Here is a 22,128-nt window from a genome sequence, read left to right as displayed (position 1 = left end):
AATATTTTTAAAATATCAAATGTTACAAGTTGTACCTGTCAGAGATGAGCTTTTCCTGAGTGTTACAATTTGCATATTATTTTATAGCAGTGGTTCTCAACGAAGGTGATTTTGCCTCTCAGAGGTCATGTGACAGTTTCTGGAGATTTTTTTTTTTATTACAACTAAGGGGAGAGGTATGTTACTGGATTCTAGTGGGTAGAAGGTAGGAATTATGCTAAACATTCCACTCTGCAACAGGACAGCCCTACAGCAAAGAATTACCTAGTGTAAAATGTCCATGAGGCCAAGGCAGAGAAATCCTGCCCTAGAAACATTGACAGACATAAATAAAAGTGATGCCTTTCCCATTTTAGCCACTAGAAATTGGAAAGCCAAATAGAAAATCCTCCTTTAGTAAAAATAGTAAAGACTACAGTACATGCTTTACATACTAATCTCACTCCTGGATCACTGTGTTTTCACCTATGGATGATTAGCATGCTTACTTAGAAAAACAAAATGTTTGTTTGTTTTGAAAGATGCTTTAAAGACTTTGTGGAATGTGATAGGAATAAAAGGAAAATAAAGTCATGTGCCACACAATGGCATTTTGGTCAAAGACAGACTGTATATGTGACACTGGATGAGCCAAGCTACTGCACCGTCAATCAGCTGAAAAAGTAGCAGGGCTGGACAGAACATAACAAAAGACAATGTTGCCAGCTTATGTATTTGTTATACTGTACTCTTGGTTATTATTTTAGATTATACTCCTCTACTTACTTAAAAAAGTGTACTGTAGAACAGCATGCTGTATTAGGCACTCCGCAGCCCCATACACCTCCAGTTGACCACTACTCTTGACTGCATCAGAGGCCATGTTGAGCCAGGTGCTGGTGGCTCACACCTGTAATCCTAGCTACTCAGGAGGCAGAGATCAGGAAGGATGAGACTCAAAGCCACCTGGGGAAATAGTTCGTGAGACCCAGTCTCAAAAAATACCCAACGCAAAAAAGGGCTGGTGGAGTGGTTCAAGTGGTAGAGCACCTGCCTAGCAAGCATGAGGTTCTGAGTTCAAACCCCAGAGCCAACAAAACAAACAAATAAATAAACAAAAAACCCAAGAGGCCACGTTGAGAAATTGACCCATGGCATAAGGTTTATGTAAACATACATGATTATGTTTACACAGTAACAAAATCACCTTCAAAAGCATTGCTCAGAAGACATCCCCATTGTTATGCAATGTATGACTATATAAGGAAAGAAGAGAAGAGAAAAAGAGAAAGTTGAGAGCCTGGCCACAATGTATGGAGGAGACAGACAGGAAGAAAAGTGCTTTCTATTTTAATTATTACTTTGTAAAAGTGCTTATTCTCTTGTTTTATTTTTTGTTGTTGTTATTTTTTTTTTGCAATACTACCAAAATAATTCTTAATGACATCATTCTTTTTTCTGAATTTCTCCAAAGAACTGTGCCTGATAACTAAAATTGATACTGTTATCATCTTACTTTTAAGCATTGTTCTGCCTTTGCTTTCACAAATGTTAGTGACAGACCCAGGAAAATTTTTTGGTAGATCCTCCAATTCTTTTGCTCCAGTCCCATCTTGTTCCTTGATACATCAAAGGAAGGAGCTCCCGTTTATTTTAATGATTTCAAAGAGATAATTATATATCATCAGTGGTAAAATAAAAAATCAAGGGCCATATCATATAACTATGGTCATCTATACAAAAACAACAAAAACCCAGAAATTTCTGTATACAAAAAGCCAGGTCCTTGAAAAGTATTTGTGAGAATGCTGGGGTTGTCCCTGCCCATGTGTCAGGATGGGAGAAGATGCAGAGTCTGCTGCCTCTGAGCAGTCGTAACTCCTTGTGTTGAGTGAAACTATGTGAGCACCATTCTTGTATATACCCAGCCTTCCATTACTCACTTCCTTTGAAATAATCAGAGCAGCTGAGAGATGGGTTGAACATTTCAAACATTTCATTATTTCTTTATTCCTCTGTGAATTAGGATAATGAATTAAAATGATAAAAATTCAGTACCAACTCAGTGTTTTGCAAGAACACAAATGTTTCCTGAGTGCCCTCTTATCCAGAGACTTCTAAGCTTCTCCACCCTTCTGGGAAAGCATTTCATGTCCCTCAGAGGTTCTTTGTATTGTAATTCACTATGAACATGATCACATAACAAAATGGAAAACAAAATTAAAGTGTAAAAAAATAATCTAGAGTTCCAAGTAAGTTAACTGTCCATGGACAGATTAGTCACTGGACAATTTACATTGTTGTGTAATTTATACTTTAAATAATAACAACAAAAAATTTTTCTCTAAATATCTCCTCAGATCTGGAGCAGGAATAATTTAAATGTTAAATAAGGTATGAAGAATTTTCTTGGTGTTAAAAGATATTGATTGACCGAGAAAGATCTATTAGGACCAAGCAGAGTCCATAGATAGCACAAAGAAAAGAAAAAAACCACACACACACACATAAGAGAATTCAAAGTATTCAAGTGACTCCTGAAGCCAGGCTGGCCACGTAAGGTAAATGGAGAAGCAAGCAGGGGACGAGGATCATCTGACTAGAACTGTGGTTGGAGTGTCTACATGCTGTCTCAAAAGACAGAGGCTACAGTTCCAATCAATTTGTGTCCTAAGGAAATAAAGATATTAATAATCCTAAATATTACATTCTTAGATGCAATGTTTTAATCTGTAATATTGAGAAGACTTTACTTTTAAAAAGTCCCAGGCCAACTAAAATAAACTTATTTGTAACTTGACCAAAGATAATTAGTTGGTAAAGCAAAGAGCTGAGATTTCAACGAAAGCCAACCCTGCACAGTAATACTGATATAGAGGGACTCGTGTGCCCCTCACTAGCCTGCCAGTGGGTTTTCCACTGCCCAGGATGATTTCTATTTTATTTATTTATTTTTTCCTTTTATTTAGCAGTGCAAACCCAGGTCCTTGTATATGATAGGTGGTGCTCTAACTCTGAGAAACACACCCAGTTCCTGGGGTAGTATATTTTTACACAAGGTTTGAAAATTTTAAGGCAAGAGAGGCTAAAACATGTCTCAGAAGCACTCACTGATTTCTGTGTAGCAACCACCAAACTTAACCCAGGAGATTCTTCAGGGCAGGGCACTGACTCTTCAGGAGAGCTATTTATGAAGATCGCAACCTTTGCACATGGGTAAGACTAATACATGGTCTGATGAAGCTAATAAAATCTAATAAAAAATCTGAATTTTCACTGTGTGTCTTTGTATTTATTGCATTTTATAAAAATATTGCTCAGTGACAGATGGGAAATAAAACACTAGTTAAACAAACTTTGTCCTTCAGTCTATAATAATTTGAGAAGTATTAATTCCATGGAAAAAAGACTTTTCTGCCAAATCCTATAATGAAAGAACTCTATTGTGGTTGCAGGGATAACAAAGAAAAGGTGATGCTAACAGTGAAGTTGGAAATGTGCTATACAAAGCTTTACTCCTCAGATAAGTTGTACCAAGAGAGAATAGCTTCCAATCATTTGTGTAGCAGTACACAATAAAATTTGTACCTAGAACTTTCCATAACCCCAATATTTAGAGAAACTGTCAGCTTCAATTATACCTTTTAACAAATATTCAGGGAACCCACCTCTGAGCAAAACTTTCTCTATGCTAGGTGGTAGCATTTACATTTACATTTAGTGCAACCACACATTATTTATTGTGTTGACTTCAGGGTTAGAGACCTGGAAAACCAGCACTTCCACTGGTAAACTGTTCACACTTGGGCAAATTCATGAACTGATTCAAACCCTAAGAAAAATGGAGATAATGCCACCTTCTTCAGAGGACGATTGTTCCCATTAAATTAGTCAATGCATGTAAAGTGTTTCACATAGCACAACACAATGCTGAAGAAGTCAGCTCTCAGTAAATGTTAACTAAGGGGAAAAAGTCCTAGAGTTTTGGTTCTAACATTACTTTCTATTTAGCAACACATCAAAGCACAAAAATCATCTGTGATAATGCTGGAAGCCAGAAACTCCCTCCAATCAGAAAGCCACATTGATTTTAGCAACATATGGATCTGGTTCAACTGGAGTTTCCTGAATGAATGTGGCCTTTGCAGGCTTTCCTAAGCACATCCAGCAAAGCTCAATCACCAGGCCTGGAAACAAAGCTAATTCTCTGAAAAGCCGCACATGATAGAGATTAGGCTACCTGTCCTGCGAGTGGATGTGAAGCTATTTAAAATGGAAAAGGAATGACTTAGAAGAAAAGGAATTTAGGCACAGTCTTCTTTGTATAATCTAAATGCAGCTTGTTGATTTCTTTCGGAAATATTTCCAGAGTTAAATACAATACTACGGTGCCATTAACGAAACAGGTTTCATATGCACTGTGAATGGTGAATGTGGTGTGTGACTCTCACTCAGATGCCCTGAACATTTCACCCTGAAAGTTAGGAAATGAAACTCCTCTCCCAATACTAAGCAGTTTAGTAAGCTCGCACTGCTGCTATGCTGTGAGAGCTGCTATGGCCCTAACAGCACAGCAGCTGTTAGGAATGTCTGAATAATTGAGTTTAAGCTTAAATAATGATCAGAAGCCTATTGACAGGCACCAGACTCAATAAGGTAACAGAGGTTTTGCATAACAGTACTGATTCTGTGGCATTGCAGGTTTGCTGTGTAAAAGTTAATTTCTTAATTAAATACCTTTCAGACTTTTGCATCGTAACAGGTAAAGTGTATCTTTATAGAGAATCATCTATCGTGGGTCAAATCTTTCTGCATAAATCACCTTCATTTGGTAGAAAGTATTTCAAATTTTATAAATCACTGAAATCATTCTTATTTGTTGTACTGTGTAAAACACTTTAATTTTTCTGACAGCATACACAAGGTAAGTCCTGCACATTGTGTAAAATGGTATCTACAAGTCAAATTTCTTATTGACTTGGGCAAATAGAACTATTAGTTTGTCCCACTTAAAAAGTCTTTGAGAAGCTCAATATTTTCCATTCTCAATGCTCCATCTGTGGGATGAGAGCTGAAAGCTCCAAAAGATATTCTATTTCTTGACATAGTGGTTGCAGTGGCTCATACTTGTAATCCCAGACATTCAGGAGGAAAAGACCATCATTGTTTGAGGTCAGCCCAGGCAAAAAGTTAGTGAGATCTCATCTCAATAAACAAGCCAAGCATAATGGTTTGTCTCTGTAATTCTAGCTAAGTGGGAGGCAAAGGAGGAAGATTGTGACCCAATGCCTGACCTGGGCAAAGACATAACACCCTATCTAAAAAACAGCTAAAACAAACAAACAAACAAAAAATGCTGGAAGCCTGGCTTAAGTGGTAGAACGTCTGCCTAGCATGTGAGAGGACTTGAATTCAAACCCCAGTACTGCCAAAAAAATAAAATAAAGAAAGATGTAGTCAGTGAGTCTGGAGCACCTTCTAAATGAAGGAAATTGACATTTTACAACATTACCTATTTTGATAGCCTGATAATTACAGTACTAGATACTCTCCCAAGAAGAGAAATGAGCTTTTAAGAGGTTAAGTAACTTGACCAAAGATAAATAGTTGGTAAAACAAAGAGCTGAGATTTCAAACAAAGCCAGCCCTGGCATTGATATTGTTACCAAGTGACTCATGTGTCCCCCGCCCCCAATTCCTATGTTAAAACCCTAATCCTTAATATGATTATACTTGGAGAGAGGGCATCTACATAGATCATTATGGTTAAGCAAGATCAAAGGGTGGTACATTATGACTGATGTTCCCATAAGAAGAGAAGGGACACTAGGATGCACGTGTTCCAAGAAAAGGCCAGTTGAGGACACAAAATTCTGGTCATCGCCAAACCCAGGGCAGAAGCCTCAGGAAACGCAACCTGCCATCACCTGAATGTTGGACTTCTGTCTCCAGAACTGTGAGAAAGTAAATTTCTCTTTAAGCCACACAGTCTGTGGTTTGTTATAGTAGCCCTTGTGAAATTAATATGAATATCAACTTTAAATCTTTCTATATTATTTGCTCCATAACTGCTCTTCTTAATGATATAACATGAAAGCTAGTGTGAGTGGCAGGTGCATGGCTCTGGATGTCTGTTGTTATCACTCCATCTGGAGGGTCTAACACATAATAGATACTCAAGAAATGTTAAAGGAATTAATTAATCTTGTAGTGATACTTGTCTTGACAGGGTTTCAATGTTGCTAAAAATCTAAAATGCAATATAAAAGTCCCTTCCCTGTTCAGGTCCTGTAATGCACACATGATTTAGTGAAGAGTTCTTCTCTCTTTTTCAGTTAAGGCCATGCCTAGACACGCAGCTCTTACTTGCCTGAATTTGATGCCCTCTTTGGTGCTTCACCCTGCAGTGATAGCTCATCACTAAATTATCCCCTATCATCTGCAAGTTCCACAATGTGTAGACCTCTGTTGTCACAGATCTCCCCTGCCTCTCATAGACACTTCCTTGCCCAGGGACTGCCTAAAATTCGCCAAACAGATTCTCAGTGATAAGTTAATGGGATCCCGATATCTCATCTCTCAAGAAAATTAAAACTCTGTCTTAAATTTGAATGAAGAATTACTACACAGTCAAGCCCTATCTTATCCCCAGAAAGGACAATAAATTGCCTTTCAATTATCACCATACTTCATAGATGAAGTAACTATGGCCCAGCAAAGTTAAAAACTTTGTCGTGGTCTTACAGAGCTGGCCATTCAAAGTGTGGTCCATGGATGGGCAGTACTGACACCACCAGGTGCTTGTGAGAAATGCAGACTGCCAGGCCCCATCTAGCCCTGCTCATCTGCACTCTGCAGTTTGGGATGGAGAGGCACTTTTGAATCAGTGTGAAGATTGGAATTGAAATTTCCTGACTCCTAAATCATAGATCTTTGCCCTTGTTCATCATCACTGAGGCTTCTGAAAACAATGTCCCTCCTATCCCCCTTTGGTCAATTTCTTCACAGTGACATGATTCTAGTGGTTGACCATCCAGTGGGTAAGTAGATCAAGTGAGGCCTCCAGATGGCAAGGCAGCCCATTTACTTTCTGCTAAACCAGACCTATTCAGGACTATCCCCTAGAGTGAAGCAGTGCTCTTCCCACTTCTGGTTGCCCTGATAACCTGTATCATCACATTTGACCCTCACAGTCATGTACTGAGGGAGCCTTGTTTAGAGAAACAGAGAAAAAGAAACTGAACCTTAGACAAGTAAAATAATAATTAGCAAAGTCTTTGTCTTGCTAGCTTCTCACTCCAGCTGGACAGAAGAACACATCTCCTAAAATGAAACTGTTCAGTAACTTAGCTGTCAACACTTTCAAATCTCATGTAAGCTCTCTATAACTCTGGGTGACTGTCACTGTTTTCCTCATGTAGGATAATGCTAAGACTCATAATTCTGGGCTGAGGACGTCTTGTTTTCTTTACTGTGTTCTTCAATCATCGCTACAACCTGTAAGAATTGGTGTTCTCTCTTCTCTCACATGATACAACACGCCAGCTCCTTCGATGTATATATTCATTTCATGTTAGCTATTCTGCTGAAACCCTGAGACCTTTGAAATGAAGCTGGGATGGATTTATGATGACAATGAGTGGATGAGTCCACATGCTTTCTCTTTTTGTTCAACACTGGGAGGAAGACATGAATGACTGCCCATTCCCTAGAGATCACTTGTAGGTTATAACGCCTACACCTTAGCTTCTTTAGTCATGGTGAGATGAAAAAGAAACAGAAGGGCTAAAGGAAAGAATTTCGGATTCTAAGTAAAAGCATGGATATGATGAATGAATACTTTGACTGATATTCCATATGGAAAGAAGGCGTGAACTATTCATGCAGCAGCTGGGGGAGGCCAAAGCCATGCCGAGTACATTAGTGCTGTACCACAAACCATTCCCACTGTGATCAACTGCTTTCTGGAAGCTCCACTGACCTTGCATGTGCAGTTTCTAGTCACTCTTCATCTTCAGAAAAGTATCCCTTTGCTATTTACTTGCCAGCAACAAGAAGTAGAGAAATATGTTTGTTCTGGCAAAAGTGCTACATCTTGAGACTCCAAGGATTCTTACTTAAGATACTGATGGACTCACAGATTTGCCAAGTAATATATGGATTCCCAAGGGTTACATGGCCAGTCAAAGACCCCGACAGACCCTATTGCTATTTACAGTTTTAGTGAACTACTAGTCAATCCTACCAAGTTCAAGACAGGGCCAAGTAATTACCATTTTAGTATTTTCTTACTGTTGATTCATTTAATCTGATGCACATACTCATAATATGCTAATCCTGCTTTTCATTAGACAGTGCATGTCAGAGCCCTGTTTTTTATAGATAGCAGCTTTAATAAAATTAACTCTGACTCATTAGGTGTGTAAAATGAGATTCTCTCTAACTCATCTCTCAGTGGTTTGGTCCAAGACAGAGATTTTTCAGTATTCTAGTTAGAGTTGAAATACTATGTATAGATAAGTATTTTTTTATCCCAAATTGATGATGTTTGAGTGCAGGGATTTAACACTTCATAGGAATCTCAATAAAAAGGAGAATGCTCTTGGCAAAAAAAGAAATTGTGTTTTCTTATGGCCTGAGCTAGTCTCATTTGGGAAGGAGGTGCTGACAATCATATGAGATTGAAATAATGGTGAGTTGTGAATGTACAGCATTGTGGTTAAGAGCCTGGGAATCAGGCCATCTCTCACACAACACCTACTCTTTGTATAATTTCAACAAATGACCCTTTGAGCCTCAGTTTCCTTTTTTGTAAAACAGGAAGCATTAATTATGTCTTTAGTAATCAAACCTTTGGGACTACTAAAAAGACTAAAAGAGATTGATGTGGGTTATCATTGAAAAGTTTATGAAGAAAGTGGCTGCTCTCTACTGAGAGGCTGTGAATCACTTCTATTTTCCAAACATTAACAGGGTATTTCAAAGGACTTGCCGATTACAAGAGCATTTTACCTGTCCCATTACCTAAGGGAAAAATCTCACCATTAAAGTCAATCCTCTAGACACAATTAGAGACAAGTTAAAGATTAGTAGTTTGCTTAGATAGCTAAAGCATAGAACTGAATAAATTATTTCATGAATTTACGTTGATATGGTCTCATATTGAGGATACTGAGGATTAGACACTGGTAGGTGTTAATAAAAGGTATCCCTGAGATTGGACTTTGAGCACATGATAAAAGCGAGAGCACAGAAGGGAGGGGTGAGGAGAGGTAAGACACCTAAAAAATTGCCTAGCATTTGTTGCCCTTAACGCAGAGAAACTAAAGCAGATACCTTAAAAGCAACTGAGGCTAATAGGAAAAGGGGACCAGGAACTAGAGAAAAGTTTAGATCAAAAAGAATTAACCTAGAAGGTAACACACACGCACAGGAAATTAAGGTGAGTCAACTCCCTGTATAGCTATTCTTATCTCAACTAGCAAAAACCCTTGTTCCTTCCTATTATTGCTTATACTCTCTCTTCAACAAAATTAGAAATAAGGGCAAAATAGTTTCTGCTGGGTATTGAGGGGGTGGGGGGAAGAGGGAGGGGGCGGAGTGGGTGGTAAGGGAGGGGGTGGGGGCAGGGGGGAGAAATGACCCAAGCCTTGTATGCACATATGAATAATAAAAGAAAAAAAAAAGGTATCCCTGAAATTCAGACAACAAATTTTGTTTCTTAGACTGTGGACATGCAACACAAAATTAGACACATGGCAATTTGGAAGTCATCATCCTTTGATCTACACACTATCCAAGTGGGATCAACAAATCAGTTGCCCTGGACCTTGCAGCTGAAACATAACTAAAGAGGACCAACTCAGACTCAAAGCTTAACAATGTCATTCAAGAAGCCACAAAAATGCACATGCAAAGGCCCTGGGAAATGTCACATAAATGTCAGGACATCTTCATTAGACTTGAAATGAGCAGAAGTTACAGTACCGTATTCAATTTTAGCTGCAAAATTTAAATAGGAATGTCCAAATTACATCCCCAGGTACTAGAAATCCCAGAGCACATAACTCAGCTAAGATCCAGAGATACTCGGACAGACATCACAATCATAGGGCCTGATAATGAGTCTAAGTGCTTTGAGTGTCCTCACCCCAACCTCTTCCAGACTTTCATTGGGATGTTCCTGTAAATCCAACTTGCTTCTGTGTCCCCACTTGCCATACCTCAATCCAGGAGTCAAAGGAGTCCAGAACCCCTGTGTGTTCTGAGCAGAACAACCCTACCCCAGTGTTCACATCCTCAAGGATGTTCACATCCTCTGGGCAGTCTAGATAATCCTTCTCCTCACTCCATGAACGTTCACTGCTTCTTCACCAAGCTCAATACTAATCTCATTATTCCCTGTCCCCCCACTTTAAATCAGTCACCACAAAATGTCAGGACTCCCAGGCCACCTCTCACCCTTTAATTCTAATCTCCAAAAGGAAACACTTCCCCACTAACCTCCAGTTCTGTACCTCAACCCTGCAAGGCTCCACGCAGCCTCCTTGCTTACTTTTCTCCATAGATGTACACACACCCACACCCACACACACAAAATTAAACTCACAAATATTTGTTTACTCTTTTCCTCACTAGAATATAAGTTCCATCAAGATATTTATTTAATTTAGTTTTGGATTTTTAAGAAAGACAAATATTGTTTTATATTAACATAAATTTAGAAGTTACATGCCACTTGGTCAAAATACTTCACAAAGACAGATCAAATAATGGAATTTCAATATTACATATTGGCATTAGTTTGTTACTGGGTTAAATTTATGGATCTTGAAGTTTTCAAGGTAGAAGTACGACAAAGGAAAACTGTAAGCACTGTTTTTCATTTTAAAAGACAAAACTGACCTGGGCCTTAGTTTACCTACATTTCTGACTCATGATTCCTTTTAACTAGATAGCCCCATTTTCTTTGTCTACTCTAAATTTTTAATTGACCCAAAGCCTCATGTTTTCTCCACAGTCAGAAGAGGCAATAAGTAAATAATTACATGTTCAAATTTACTCAAGTATGTTTTAATTTCTGAGTTTTTAATTCATAGCATTATAGATCTCCAAAGTTAGAAGCTTAATCTATATCAAATCCATTTACTTTCAGCAACTCCAAAGTCTGTGGCTAATTTCTTCTGGTCTTGATGTTCATGAGCAAGACACATAGGCAAGTAGAGAGCATTATTATAGAACAAACAAAAATTATAGAAAAAGAAAATCAAGAAACAGATATTTTATTCCTCCTTGCTATTAAGCTATTAACATTACTTTGGTTGACATAGTGTGTGTGTGTGTGTGTGTGTGTGTGTGCGCGCGCGCTATATATAGGTTCTGTAGTTCAAAGAATGTGAAAAACACGTGTGAAGATTTGATGATGGCAACTTCAGCCATCTTCTTTTGTTGGCAATAGAAGAACGTTAATAGCTTTGTGACATTCATGTTTACTTTAAAGAAGAAAATGAAGTATTCTTATTTCAAAATGCATGCTATTGTGCTTAACCATAATGTCAAAGTCACCTGAAGAATTTAATTACAGATGAGATGCTACTTCTAAGTGATTAAGGAGGAAGTTATGGTTTTCATTTCTAATTTTCTTCTTTTCTTCAATGGACATTCTTAATGATTCTATAAAATCCCACATTCTGTAGTAAACACAGAGTAATGTAATATATTTATCTCTGCAAGGAATGTTATCTATATTCCTACCACTATTACTGACCATACACAATTAACATAACTTATGTAATGCTGGAAACTTCCTTTGTTGTTTAGAAGGAATTCCCTGGCCTGAGTAATATTTTGTACCATATTTTCCAAGTGCAGCGAAACACGATCTTTTTGTAGAACCCATAGGGTGAAACAAAATTCTCAAGTGATTTCATTAAGGTGGCTTATCAGTATTGCTTTTTCCAGGTGCCAGGGATATTCCAGCTAGTATGATTTGCATCAAGTTGAAAGCTAATGAAAATCCAAATACAGTTAGAAAGGAGAAGAGATGGGGACAAGAGAGATTCCAAATCAGGGTGGATCCTCTCACTGTGTTGGGGAAAGAGGACTGGGATACACGTTTCACAGCAGCAGTGGAGGAAGTGAAGCACTGACTGTGAGCCGGGTTTGAGCTGAACATTAACATGAGGGAAACCATCATTGTCCTAATTACTGCATGTGAAAAGCAGATGCCACCCCCCTCCTCTTTCTACTGATGTAACAAAAAGCATTGAATCTGGTCAGGGTAATGGGATGGGAATAACACATGGTGAAATATTGTGACAATAAAGAGGTCTGAGTCAGTATCAAGACCTCAGGAACATCCAAAGATTTGGCATGCTTAAACATTAAGTGCTTTGTGGGAAGCAGGACAATCGCTGCCAATTGGCCACAGCTTGAGGCAGTTGACAATAATATCACGTGTTATTATGACCTAAAAGTTAATACCTGGCTCCCTACCCTGCATTCATACCCAGTCCCCAAACACAACTCACATAAACACACTTGTTATAAAGTGTTCTTGAAGATTTAGCTTATGAGTGCTTGAGCAACTACCATGCTCCTCTTCTACTTTTTTCTGTTCTGGAAGCTCCTTCCTCTGCCCTTGCTTGGCACATTAACCACATCAACCCGACAAGGGTGGCCCTGAGCAAATTAGAATGGTGTTCATGTCTCATTAGTCTTTGCATTCCTGCATGTTGCCTGGACATTGGCAGTAAGTCTCGTCTTACTATTCCTGCCCTTTACTCCTTATCTAATGGCATGTATCATACCTTATAAAATATCGGTATTGTTTCAAAGAAGATCATCCTAAATAACAGCAATAAATATATTACTAAGCACACTTTCAAGTTGCGTTGAATTTATTTGTCCACAGATTTGGTCATAAAATAAAAGTTATTCTATGCCACTGTCGTGTAATAGAAAGGAAAAAGCAGAGCAGTCCTTTAAAAGGCTTGCCATGAAACTTTATTTACTGTTATTGGGGAGAATAAGTGTGGTATAATATCAATGCAGTATAATATGCAGAAAAAAACAGTATGTGGTATAAAAATAACAATTATCTTCTGAACTTATATGTATATATAATGTTTGTTGTGAGCACACATATGTACCTATGCATACATTTGTACACATATCTACTATGTAAATTTACATATTCGAGAAAGATCTTACATATTAATTTTGACAAGATGAAAGAAAATGTAAGATATTTCATCCAAACCTGCCTCTTGTAAAGTAAATATTGTTAGCATGTAACCAAAATGTCTGCAAAAATCCTCAAAGCAATTAAAATGTACCTTAAAGTCCATGGCCATACCACCCTGAATGAGCCTGCTTACATCTGAATTGAGCCTTCAATCACACCCCCATCAGTAATACTTTTCATCTCTCCCTCCCCAAAATCACAAAAGTAACATCCCTAACCCCATAAGTGTGTCAGATCTAGATGTAATCAAAAAGAACATGGACAACATAAAACTTTGTAATAAAAGGCTGGCTTTGTGTTCACAGATCCAAGAGTTGCTGCTGGAGAAGGTGCCTTGTTTCACAGAACCACATTTTTGGCACATCTCTGACTGTTAGGCAAGCTCAAGTTTTGCCCACACTCTGCAACTCCTCATTTCTCCCAGAGAATTGTTCTACCTCTTCACAGCTCCTCCTCTTCTAATCAAGGATCTGACACTGCCCATTGACCACGTTTATTTTTCTGCCTTTTGGCACTGGGAGCTTGTCTGTTGTAGGATAAAAGTGGAATTCTCTGCTGTCTGCAGGGCATTCCCCAGGGAACAGAGCATGAAACCCAAACTTATATAAAATCATATCCTGTTTGCAAACATCATATTCCCTTTGCTTCTCACTAATCTGGGCCTGTAAACCCCAGCACAGCTTGAGAGCCCATTCCTCATCTAAACAAATGCCATAAGCCCCTTTATACTTTTACAACCATGTCAAAAAATAATATTGCCTGCCAATAGTGATGTGATTGGAGTTGCCTCCTCCGAGCCATAAAAGAAGCACAGAGTCTGTTATCAATTTCTCTAAGTGTACCAGGGGAATTATGGGTCGATTCAGTTCCAAGTTATAAATGACAACTCAAAAGCCGCAGGAGCGTTTGAAGCTGGAAGCTGATGACGACATTATCATAAAAGCCTGCTCGTCCTTGCTTTTGTGGGTTTTTTTTGTGGCCTATCAAGTGAAGAGGAGAAAATAAGGCTGAGAAATGACTTCAAGATTTCTTCACACAGCAGCAGGTCAGATGGCCAGGAAAATGATCAGTATTTTTAGTGATACACCCTAAGGAGTGAGAACTACCCTGGTCCTGCCCTAGCTATTGTTTCTAGAGTCTCATCATTATCTACTTCACCATACGATAACCAAGGACTGGTAATTGGTAAAATTGTCTTTTCGACTGTTATATTTTCTTGTGTGAAAATCACATCATAATTAGAAATGAGTGATATAATAGGAAATAAATAAAATGAGGTGCAAACACAAAGGAATTTGGAAGCATTGAGATTGTTGCGCAAAATACAATTCTGGAGTGCACAATTTAAAGTACTTTAAGTACCATTCACCCACTGAAATGCTTGACCAACTCCAATTACCACAAGCAACTTTAGGGCAAAATTTAGAGGTAGAGGTTTTGATTGCTAAATGCCCCAAGTTGTCTCTTCAAAAGCTAATTAATCCATCAGCACTTAATAGCTATATATTAAGTCCATCTAGAACAAAGTTATATATTCTAAGTGACTAGAACTCAACAATTGGAATTCAATGAATATTTTCTAATTGAAATTAATAGGTCTATCTTGGATAATTTGAACCAGAAGAATGACTTAAGACAAAATCAATTTCAAGGTGTGCCATAATGCCAAATTGAGCCATTTTAAGTTTTCACTGTGTATCTCCTCTGTAGTTAATATGTATGGGATTGTCCTGGAGGTGAAAATTTAGACCGGTTCAAATCCAAAGGACCAGCTTTTCTCCTAGGACTTGTATTAACAACAAAGATGGCTTCTAAATGATCAGGAACTTGATTCCTGAAAAAGAAACCCCAAAAATCACACAATACACAAAAAAACTGAATCAAACTAGTTTTCTAGAGCATAATCAAGTACAAACTTTTATGTATGTGTACACACATTTACACACACACTCTTTCAGATCTACATAAATTCCTTAAAAGACATATAGGCCAATTTGATAGGCAAAATGCTTCTTTCCAGCCTTTTCCACCAGTAGTAGAGCCAGCCCAACCCAGGTTTCCTCTTGATTCTGCCAGCCCACATTAGATCTATCCTTCAGCACTGCCACCATCCAGACCAGGGCAGTGCTGGGAATATTATATGACACTTCTGTGCTTCCTGTTGGAATGTACAAAACCAGAAACCTCAGTCACTATTCATTCTTTGGGGACTTTTAAGAGTTTATTAGGATCACTCTGGCTGAAGAATAAGAAGCTTCCTTTGTACGGGTTTAGAGCAGTTATGTAGAGGTACTTCTTGTTCAAGGGATAGTTAGTTAGCATCCCAGGTCAGATTTGGGAAGTGAGTTCTAGAGAACCATCCTCAGTTCAACTCTGGTCATAAATTAAATGTACCTCGTACATGAGTGGGGTATGATGCTCATCACTCTTCTAAGATTTCCTCCCATCCTTGTTCCCATAAAGTAGTCAGTAGCTTTCTTTCATGCTTTGCCCCATTTGCAAAAAGAAAAAAAGTGACTTGAAATGTTAGAAAATAAGCACAAAAGCCAGTGAAACCCATTTTAAAAGTCAGCTTGTCTTCTTTTCAGAATGATTTTTGTAAGCTCCCAGCACCACAGGAGCTTTGCTAAAATGAACAAAATGAACAAGGATCAATGTCCTGTGTCAAGAGTCAGAAAGTGAAAGTCATTGGTGAGGTACCTTGGCCACACCGCACATACTAGGCTAAAGGGGGTGAGAGCAAGGCCGCAGCCAATCTTGTAAAGATGAAAACCGAGGAACAATCTTCAAGCTCTTTTGGAATGCCTGCACAGGAATATTCACATCAACCCCATGTGTTTAACTTTTCACTGTTCACTGTGTTACTTTAGAAAAATAATTTCATTTGTCTGAGCATTCAGTTTCTCATCTGCAAAATGGTGTTAAAATAATGACTAGGTTTTACCAGCTTCATGAAACTTGGTTGTATATTGACCAGCTGTAAAGTACAATGGATACTGGTCATAGTTGTCATACTCATTTCTAAAAGGAATGGAATCATAGATGAAAGACTAGAAAAATATTCCTCGCTAAGCCTAGCTTCATTAAGATGATAAAATGAACAGAAAATGTAAGGGATTTCCCTGTATAAAATTTGTGTAGCAAAGAATTGTCAAAAACATGATATATACATGACCAGGTTTGTTCTCTCCCTTTAGTATCCAAGAACCATAATTGACTTGTTAGTCCTGGAAACCTGACCTGGAATTATATTGTCCTAACATGATTCAGCTCTACAGAATAATGGTTTGTTACTGGTAACGGTTAACTTTAAATAGATTACAGGTTACAGGTTTGCTCTAATCATCCACAAAATGTAGACATTTTTCATCATATGTTGCTGGATTTGAACAAATTTATCCTTGAAGTGTGGTATAAATACCCTGGGTCAAAAAGCTTTGTTAATTATTGAAGACAAAAATGGCCTCAAGGGGTTCCAAACAAAATATTCCATAATGCAAAGCACTTTGTGATGTTTATTCCATTTCACCAGAAATATAATACACATGCATAATTAGTGTTATTCTATTGAAAACTGAATTCTGCTACAAATTTGATTAACATATCTTATATTAACTTTCTCTAGCTACATAAAAGTCTCCAAAGTTGGCTTCATGTGTGTGACCTGTCATATGGGCTCTTACAGTGTGAGGGCCTTATTCTTGGTTTAGTTCTATGTTGCTACCGTTTGGAAATTCTTAATAATCTTTTAACAAGCAGTTCTCCATTTGACAATTAGCTCTGCAATTTATACAGCCAGTTCTAAAGGCTATTACAACCTTTATGAAAAAAAAATCTTAAACATAACTAGATAGTTAAGTCAAAGTAGGTTATTTGTGTTTGTTTTGGGTTTTTGTGTGTGTGTGTGTGTGTAAGTTTGTGTTATTTAAAAGCAGTAAATGAGCCAGGCATGGTGGCTTGCACCTGTAATACCATCACTTGGGAGGCAGAGATTAGGAGGATGGAAGTTCCAGACGAGGCAATGCAAAAAATTAATGATACTCCCCCCACACAACCAACAAGTTGGCTGTAGTGACTCATGCCTGTGAGGAGGCATAGGTAGGAAGATTGGGCCATGGTCTGAGGCTGGCCCCTGGCCAATACATGAGGTCCTATCTGAAAAATAAATAAAGCATAAAGGGCTGGGGGTGTGGCTCAAATGGTAGGTCACCTATCTATCAAGTATAAGGACTTGAGTTTATCTGTACTATCACTGCCAAAAAACAAAAAAAATCTGTAAACAAACTCACTTACCCCAAGTCCACCACAAGGTAACGAGGAAAAAAACTTTTGAGAGTCTTCACCTGTATAGTGAGAAGACATGAAAAATACACAAATTGTGAATACAGTTTTTTCTATTTTTGGTGTTTATTAACATAATGTCACATGGTATTTATCATTTGACACAGAAGGAAGTTAATGAAATTTTAGGTCAATTATTCAATAGCATTAATTTTCAGAGTACACTTCTGTCTACTGTACTTAGATAAGAACTCAAAGCAAATGAATACAAATATTTATACATAGCACATATTTATATATTATAGCACATGAACAAACCTATACAAATGAAATTGACCTATACACATCCACATCGTATATTGTCAGTTTTAAAAATTTTAATTTAAATTGTTTAACTCAGTTTTTTTTACTGAGTTCCTCCAACGTGGTATTTTAAGCCACAAGGTTCATAAAACTATACACTGTCATTGTTAACTATTTCAAATACTAAAATATTTTCTCAAATGTGCAAATTTATTCTTAATTTCTACTTCAGAAATAGCTAAGTATACCTAAAAAATTATAGGTAGCTAAATCTAGTTATTATATAGTTAAGTTCAAGTACTTCTTAGGCCTCGCCAATATAGACAAATTTTTAAACAAGTCATTCTAAGAGAGAAACTCATTTGGGGAACTATATAACATAATATAAATGGAAATGTAAAAATATTTTCTTAAAAATGTTAACTGTGATTATTTCTTCAAACTGGTAGTTGGGATTTTTAGCAATTATTTTGCTAACCTGAATTTTAATTTTCTACATCATACGCTTCATGAATAGAGAAAATAGTAAATGGTCCTAAACCTCTAGCACTAAAATCTGCAGGTGTTATAACTAAAGGGAAAGACAGAAAGCATCTCTATCTCTTAGTCAAACATATCTGACGTGACTCAGATAGGTCATCCAGCACAAATTAGTTGGTAGAACCAGGTACAAATCTCCCATTCCTCTGTCTCCATCATATTGATGGTCAGTGAAATAAATCATTAAAATTAAAAACTAGTTTATGGTAGAATCTGCATTCCATGTCAGTAAAAGTCTAAATAGATTGAACTGTTACTGAAAAAAGTTTATTTTTTAAAATAATAAATTGAATGAGTTGATTTTTTTAAACAACTACCAACGGATGAAAAATGATAATGTAAAATACATGAAGACATCTAGTTTATACAAGAATGAATATAGAAATTTTTATGGTGTTAAAACCACCAAAGGAGGGGACTAAGGTAGAAAGAAGAATAATAGAAGAGATGAACCAAATAGGGTTATAATACATATATACATGGAAATGTCACAAGGAAACTCCCTGTGTAACTATCATAAACAAACAAAAATGTCATGCTTTTCTCTTTACAAAATTGGAGAGCAGGAGGGCAGAACAGATCTTGTCTGGGGGATTGGTACCAGTGGGAGGGATGGAGGGAGGAGGTGGAGATAGGGTGTGGGAGGGTGAATATAGTGTAAATACTGTGTACACATGTATGTACATGAAAAATGATACCTGTTAAAACTATTCCAGAAATGGAGGGAGGGGATAAAGGAGAATGGTGAAGGGGCTGACTTCAAGTATGATATATTTGATATATTGTAAGAACTTTTGTAAATACTACAATGTACTCCCACCCAGCACAATAATAAAAAGTATTGAAAATGGAAGGAAAAATGAAAAAAAGATGAGATTGTGTCTCAGTAGAGTGCTTGCTTAGCCTGGATTTGATCTCCAGCACTGCATAAAATGAAAAAACAAAGCAGCAGCAACAGCAAAAAAGATGGGACATCAACAGAAAAAATAAAGATGTTTGGCATCATATTAAAATTGGCACCAGTAAAAGACATTTCAAAATATTTTAATAGCTAAGCTCTTCATTCATGGTTAAAAGGGATAAAGATAATATTACAATGTAATAAAATAATATTTTAAAAGTAATTTAAAAATAAATGTCACTTTCAGAGAATTTTATTTATGAATATTTGCATAAGACAAAATAAGCAAATAATTGATTATTTACATTTGGTAGTGTGCAGGAAATTTTTAATTCAGTGCATTGACCGGATTTATTTTTTAGCACAATATTACTTTTTCAATAGACTGAAATCTGGCTAACCACAAGATAATGGAAACCGGTGATGAGAACAATGGAAATGTTAATGTAAGGAAAATCTTGTACCAAAAATAATTGTAGACAATGTTTTCAAAGCATCATCTTTACAGGGTACAGAGTATATTTAAGGAGATAAATGTGCCCATTTTCAATCTAATTATTTCATAATCTATAGATATCTTTCAAGATACAGAGATTGACAGGTCTGGGCACACTGAATTTTTATTTAAATTCTTCCTCCTAATTCTAGAACATAACTATTAAGAGTATAGTATCAATTTAACTCAGAAATGACATCTCTCATTTGTGTTCAGAGAGATCAGTGGAGGTAGTAGGTTGTAGTAGGGAATAAAGAAATGGCTAAAGAGACAAAAGAAATTTTGATTGTGAATTTCTCTACATTCATATATGGCAAATTCAACCTGGTCTTTTATATATAAATAAAAAGACAAACTACAAAAATCCAAAATTCACAAAGAAAAAAAGGTAAATCTTATAGCCAGGATTGAAGAATATCAGCTAAATATTTTAATTCACCAGAACAGTTGAGGTAATTTTGATGTATTATCAAAGATGAACTCAGTGTTTGACCTCAAGGCCTCATAGAAAGCACTTTCTTGTGTACCTGTACTCAGGTGGCCTATACTGAAGTGTTGCCCTGATTTCTGAGAAGTGACTATGAAACTCCACATGTGTATATAGGTTGCTAACTCTAAAATCATCAATTGTGTGAATAATATTTCTATTAAAGATTTAAAACAAATGAGATAAAAGTCTGTTTAATTTGAAATACAATGTTAAAACTTGAAATCATCAATAGTTGGTACTTTCATCATATTTATACCTAAAAAGGGTATTTGTCCAAGATCCAAATTATGTACTGGAATTCATTTTAAGTTATCAAAACGTAAAGTAATACATACTCTGAAAATTTTGAGAAAATCAAGTTTGTTCAAGCATCATCAAATTTGTCAAAATTTCTTTTGTTAAAAATGCCAAGTTTCAGAAATAAAATTTTGGTGTTCCCAAAGTTTAAATTTTAGTTTTTTAACATGTATGTCTTTGTTCTTAAAATGTAGAATACTGGTTGTTTAGGAACATTTGTCAAACACAAATGTGGGGTGTGTGTGTGTGTATGTATGTGTTGATATTTATAGTTTGGTCAATTCAAGTATATTCCAATAAAGTCCAGGAGTACCTTGTCTTATGGCTGGGCTGATTCTTACTTTGGAAGCACAGCAAAAATGTGCAGGTTTTCCTACTTTTTGTCCATTAACAAAATTTAAAAAATCACATGTACACTTTCCTATATTTAAGTGCCTGAATATTTTGACCTCATAATACCATGAAAATAGAAAAGCCTGGTCCACTTCATCTTGTGTTTAGTTGGATGGGTTTATTAATTCGTGTTAAGATAAAAACATTCATTATACAACATCCAACAGCAAAAATAAGTGCTTTATGTAAAGTGTCTGCACGTACAGACACTGCTTCCTTCAGAGGACCAAAAGCCAGACGTGATGGCACATGCCTGCAATCTCAGCACTTGGGAGACTCAGGTGAGAATATCAGGAGTTCAAGGCCAGTCTGGGCTACATAGAGGGAGCCTATCTCAAAAAACAAAACAAAACAAAAATCCAAACAAAAAACAGAATCGAGTAAACAATATTTAGAGAACAGAAGTTAAATGGATTTACTTGTATTTGTATTAATATGTAACTTTAACTCTGCTATATAAATTGTTTTCATCACCAAAATTTAGCCATACTCTCTTTAAAAACTAAGTAATCTTTATGTGTTTCCCTTCTACTCAAACTACCATACCTAACCTGATCACATACATATGCAGGATCAGATATTCAGTCACCCATAAACCTTTACTCCATGTGTTTAGAAATGGTTCCCATTCATTTTGAAAGGACAGATTGTGTTGTAATAGATAATTTTTAATTTCCCCTTATAATTACCTTCCAAGATCCTTATTTATTACATGTTATATACTTATTACTTCTCATGTAGTCAAATTGAGGGCCTGTTAACATAAACAATTTTAAAATTATATTGAATTAGATGAAAAACTTCAATAATTTGAAGTCTAGCTTTATCTGAAAGGGACAAGCAAAAGTCTTAAAATGACTTTTTTAGTTAAAACACTCAAAATATAGTCCTCTCAGCATGTATCACCATGTTATGCACTGTTCAATCATAAAAGGTTATTAATAAAACATAATTCTTACAACTAATGTTTTGTTACTGTTTTTTTCCTAAAAGCTGTTACCTCAAGCATTCATATAAAGCTTTGAAAATTAAATTTTACTTTTGATAGTTAATATTAAAGTTTTTAAAATTCATATATTAAAAAAATTATGTTTATTAGTTTTTCTACTTGTGTCATTTACTACAGGTAACATATGCATTATACAGATTACATTAAGATTTTTAAGTGCAATCTTACTATAAAACACTGTGTTTATAACTAG

General features: G+C 36.5%; 1 protein-coding gene across 31 annotated transcripts in view; it reads right to left on the bottom strand.

The window, feature by feature from the left end:
- Hdac9 (histone deacetylase 9) overlaps positions 1-22,128 on the bottom strand; it is an 844,179-nt gene that overhangs the window by 203,105 nt on the left and 618,946 nt on the right. For all 31 annotated transcript variants that reach the window (XR_012445228.1, XM_074065098.1, XM_074065099.1 and 28 more), the window contains one exon: positions 17,519-17,568. Coding sequence is in view for 30 of the 31 variants with exons in the window: in XM_074065098.1 (XP_073921199.1) it covers positions 17,519-17,568 (50 nt within the window). In the remaining variant the exon portion in view is untranslated. The remainder of the gene's footprint in view (positions 1-17,518; positions 17,569-22,128) is intronic.

Source organism: Castor canadensis, chromosome 2, assembly GCF_047511655.1.
Source record: "Castor canadensis chromosome 2, mCasCan1.hap1v2, whole genome shotgun sequence".
Classification (NCBI taxonomy): Eukaryota; Metazoa; Chordata; class Mammalia; order Rodentia; family Castoridae; genus Castor; species Castor canadensis.
This window is presented reverse-complemented; position numbering and strand designations above follow the sequence as displayed.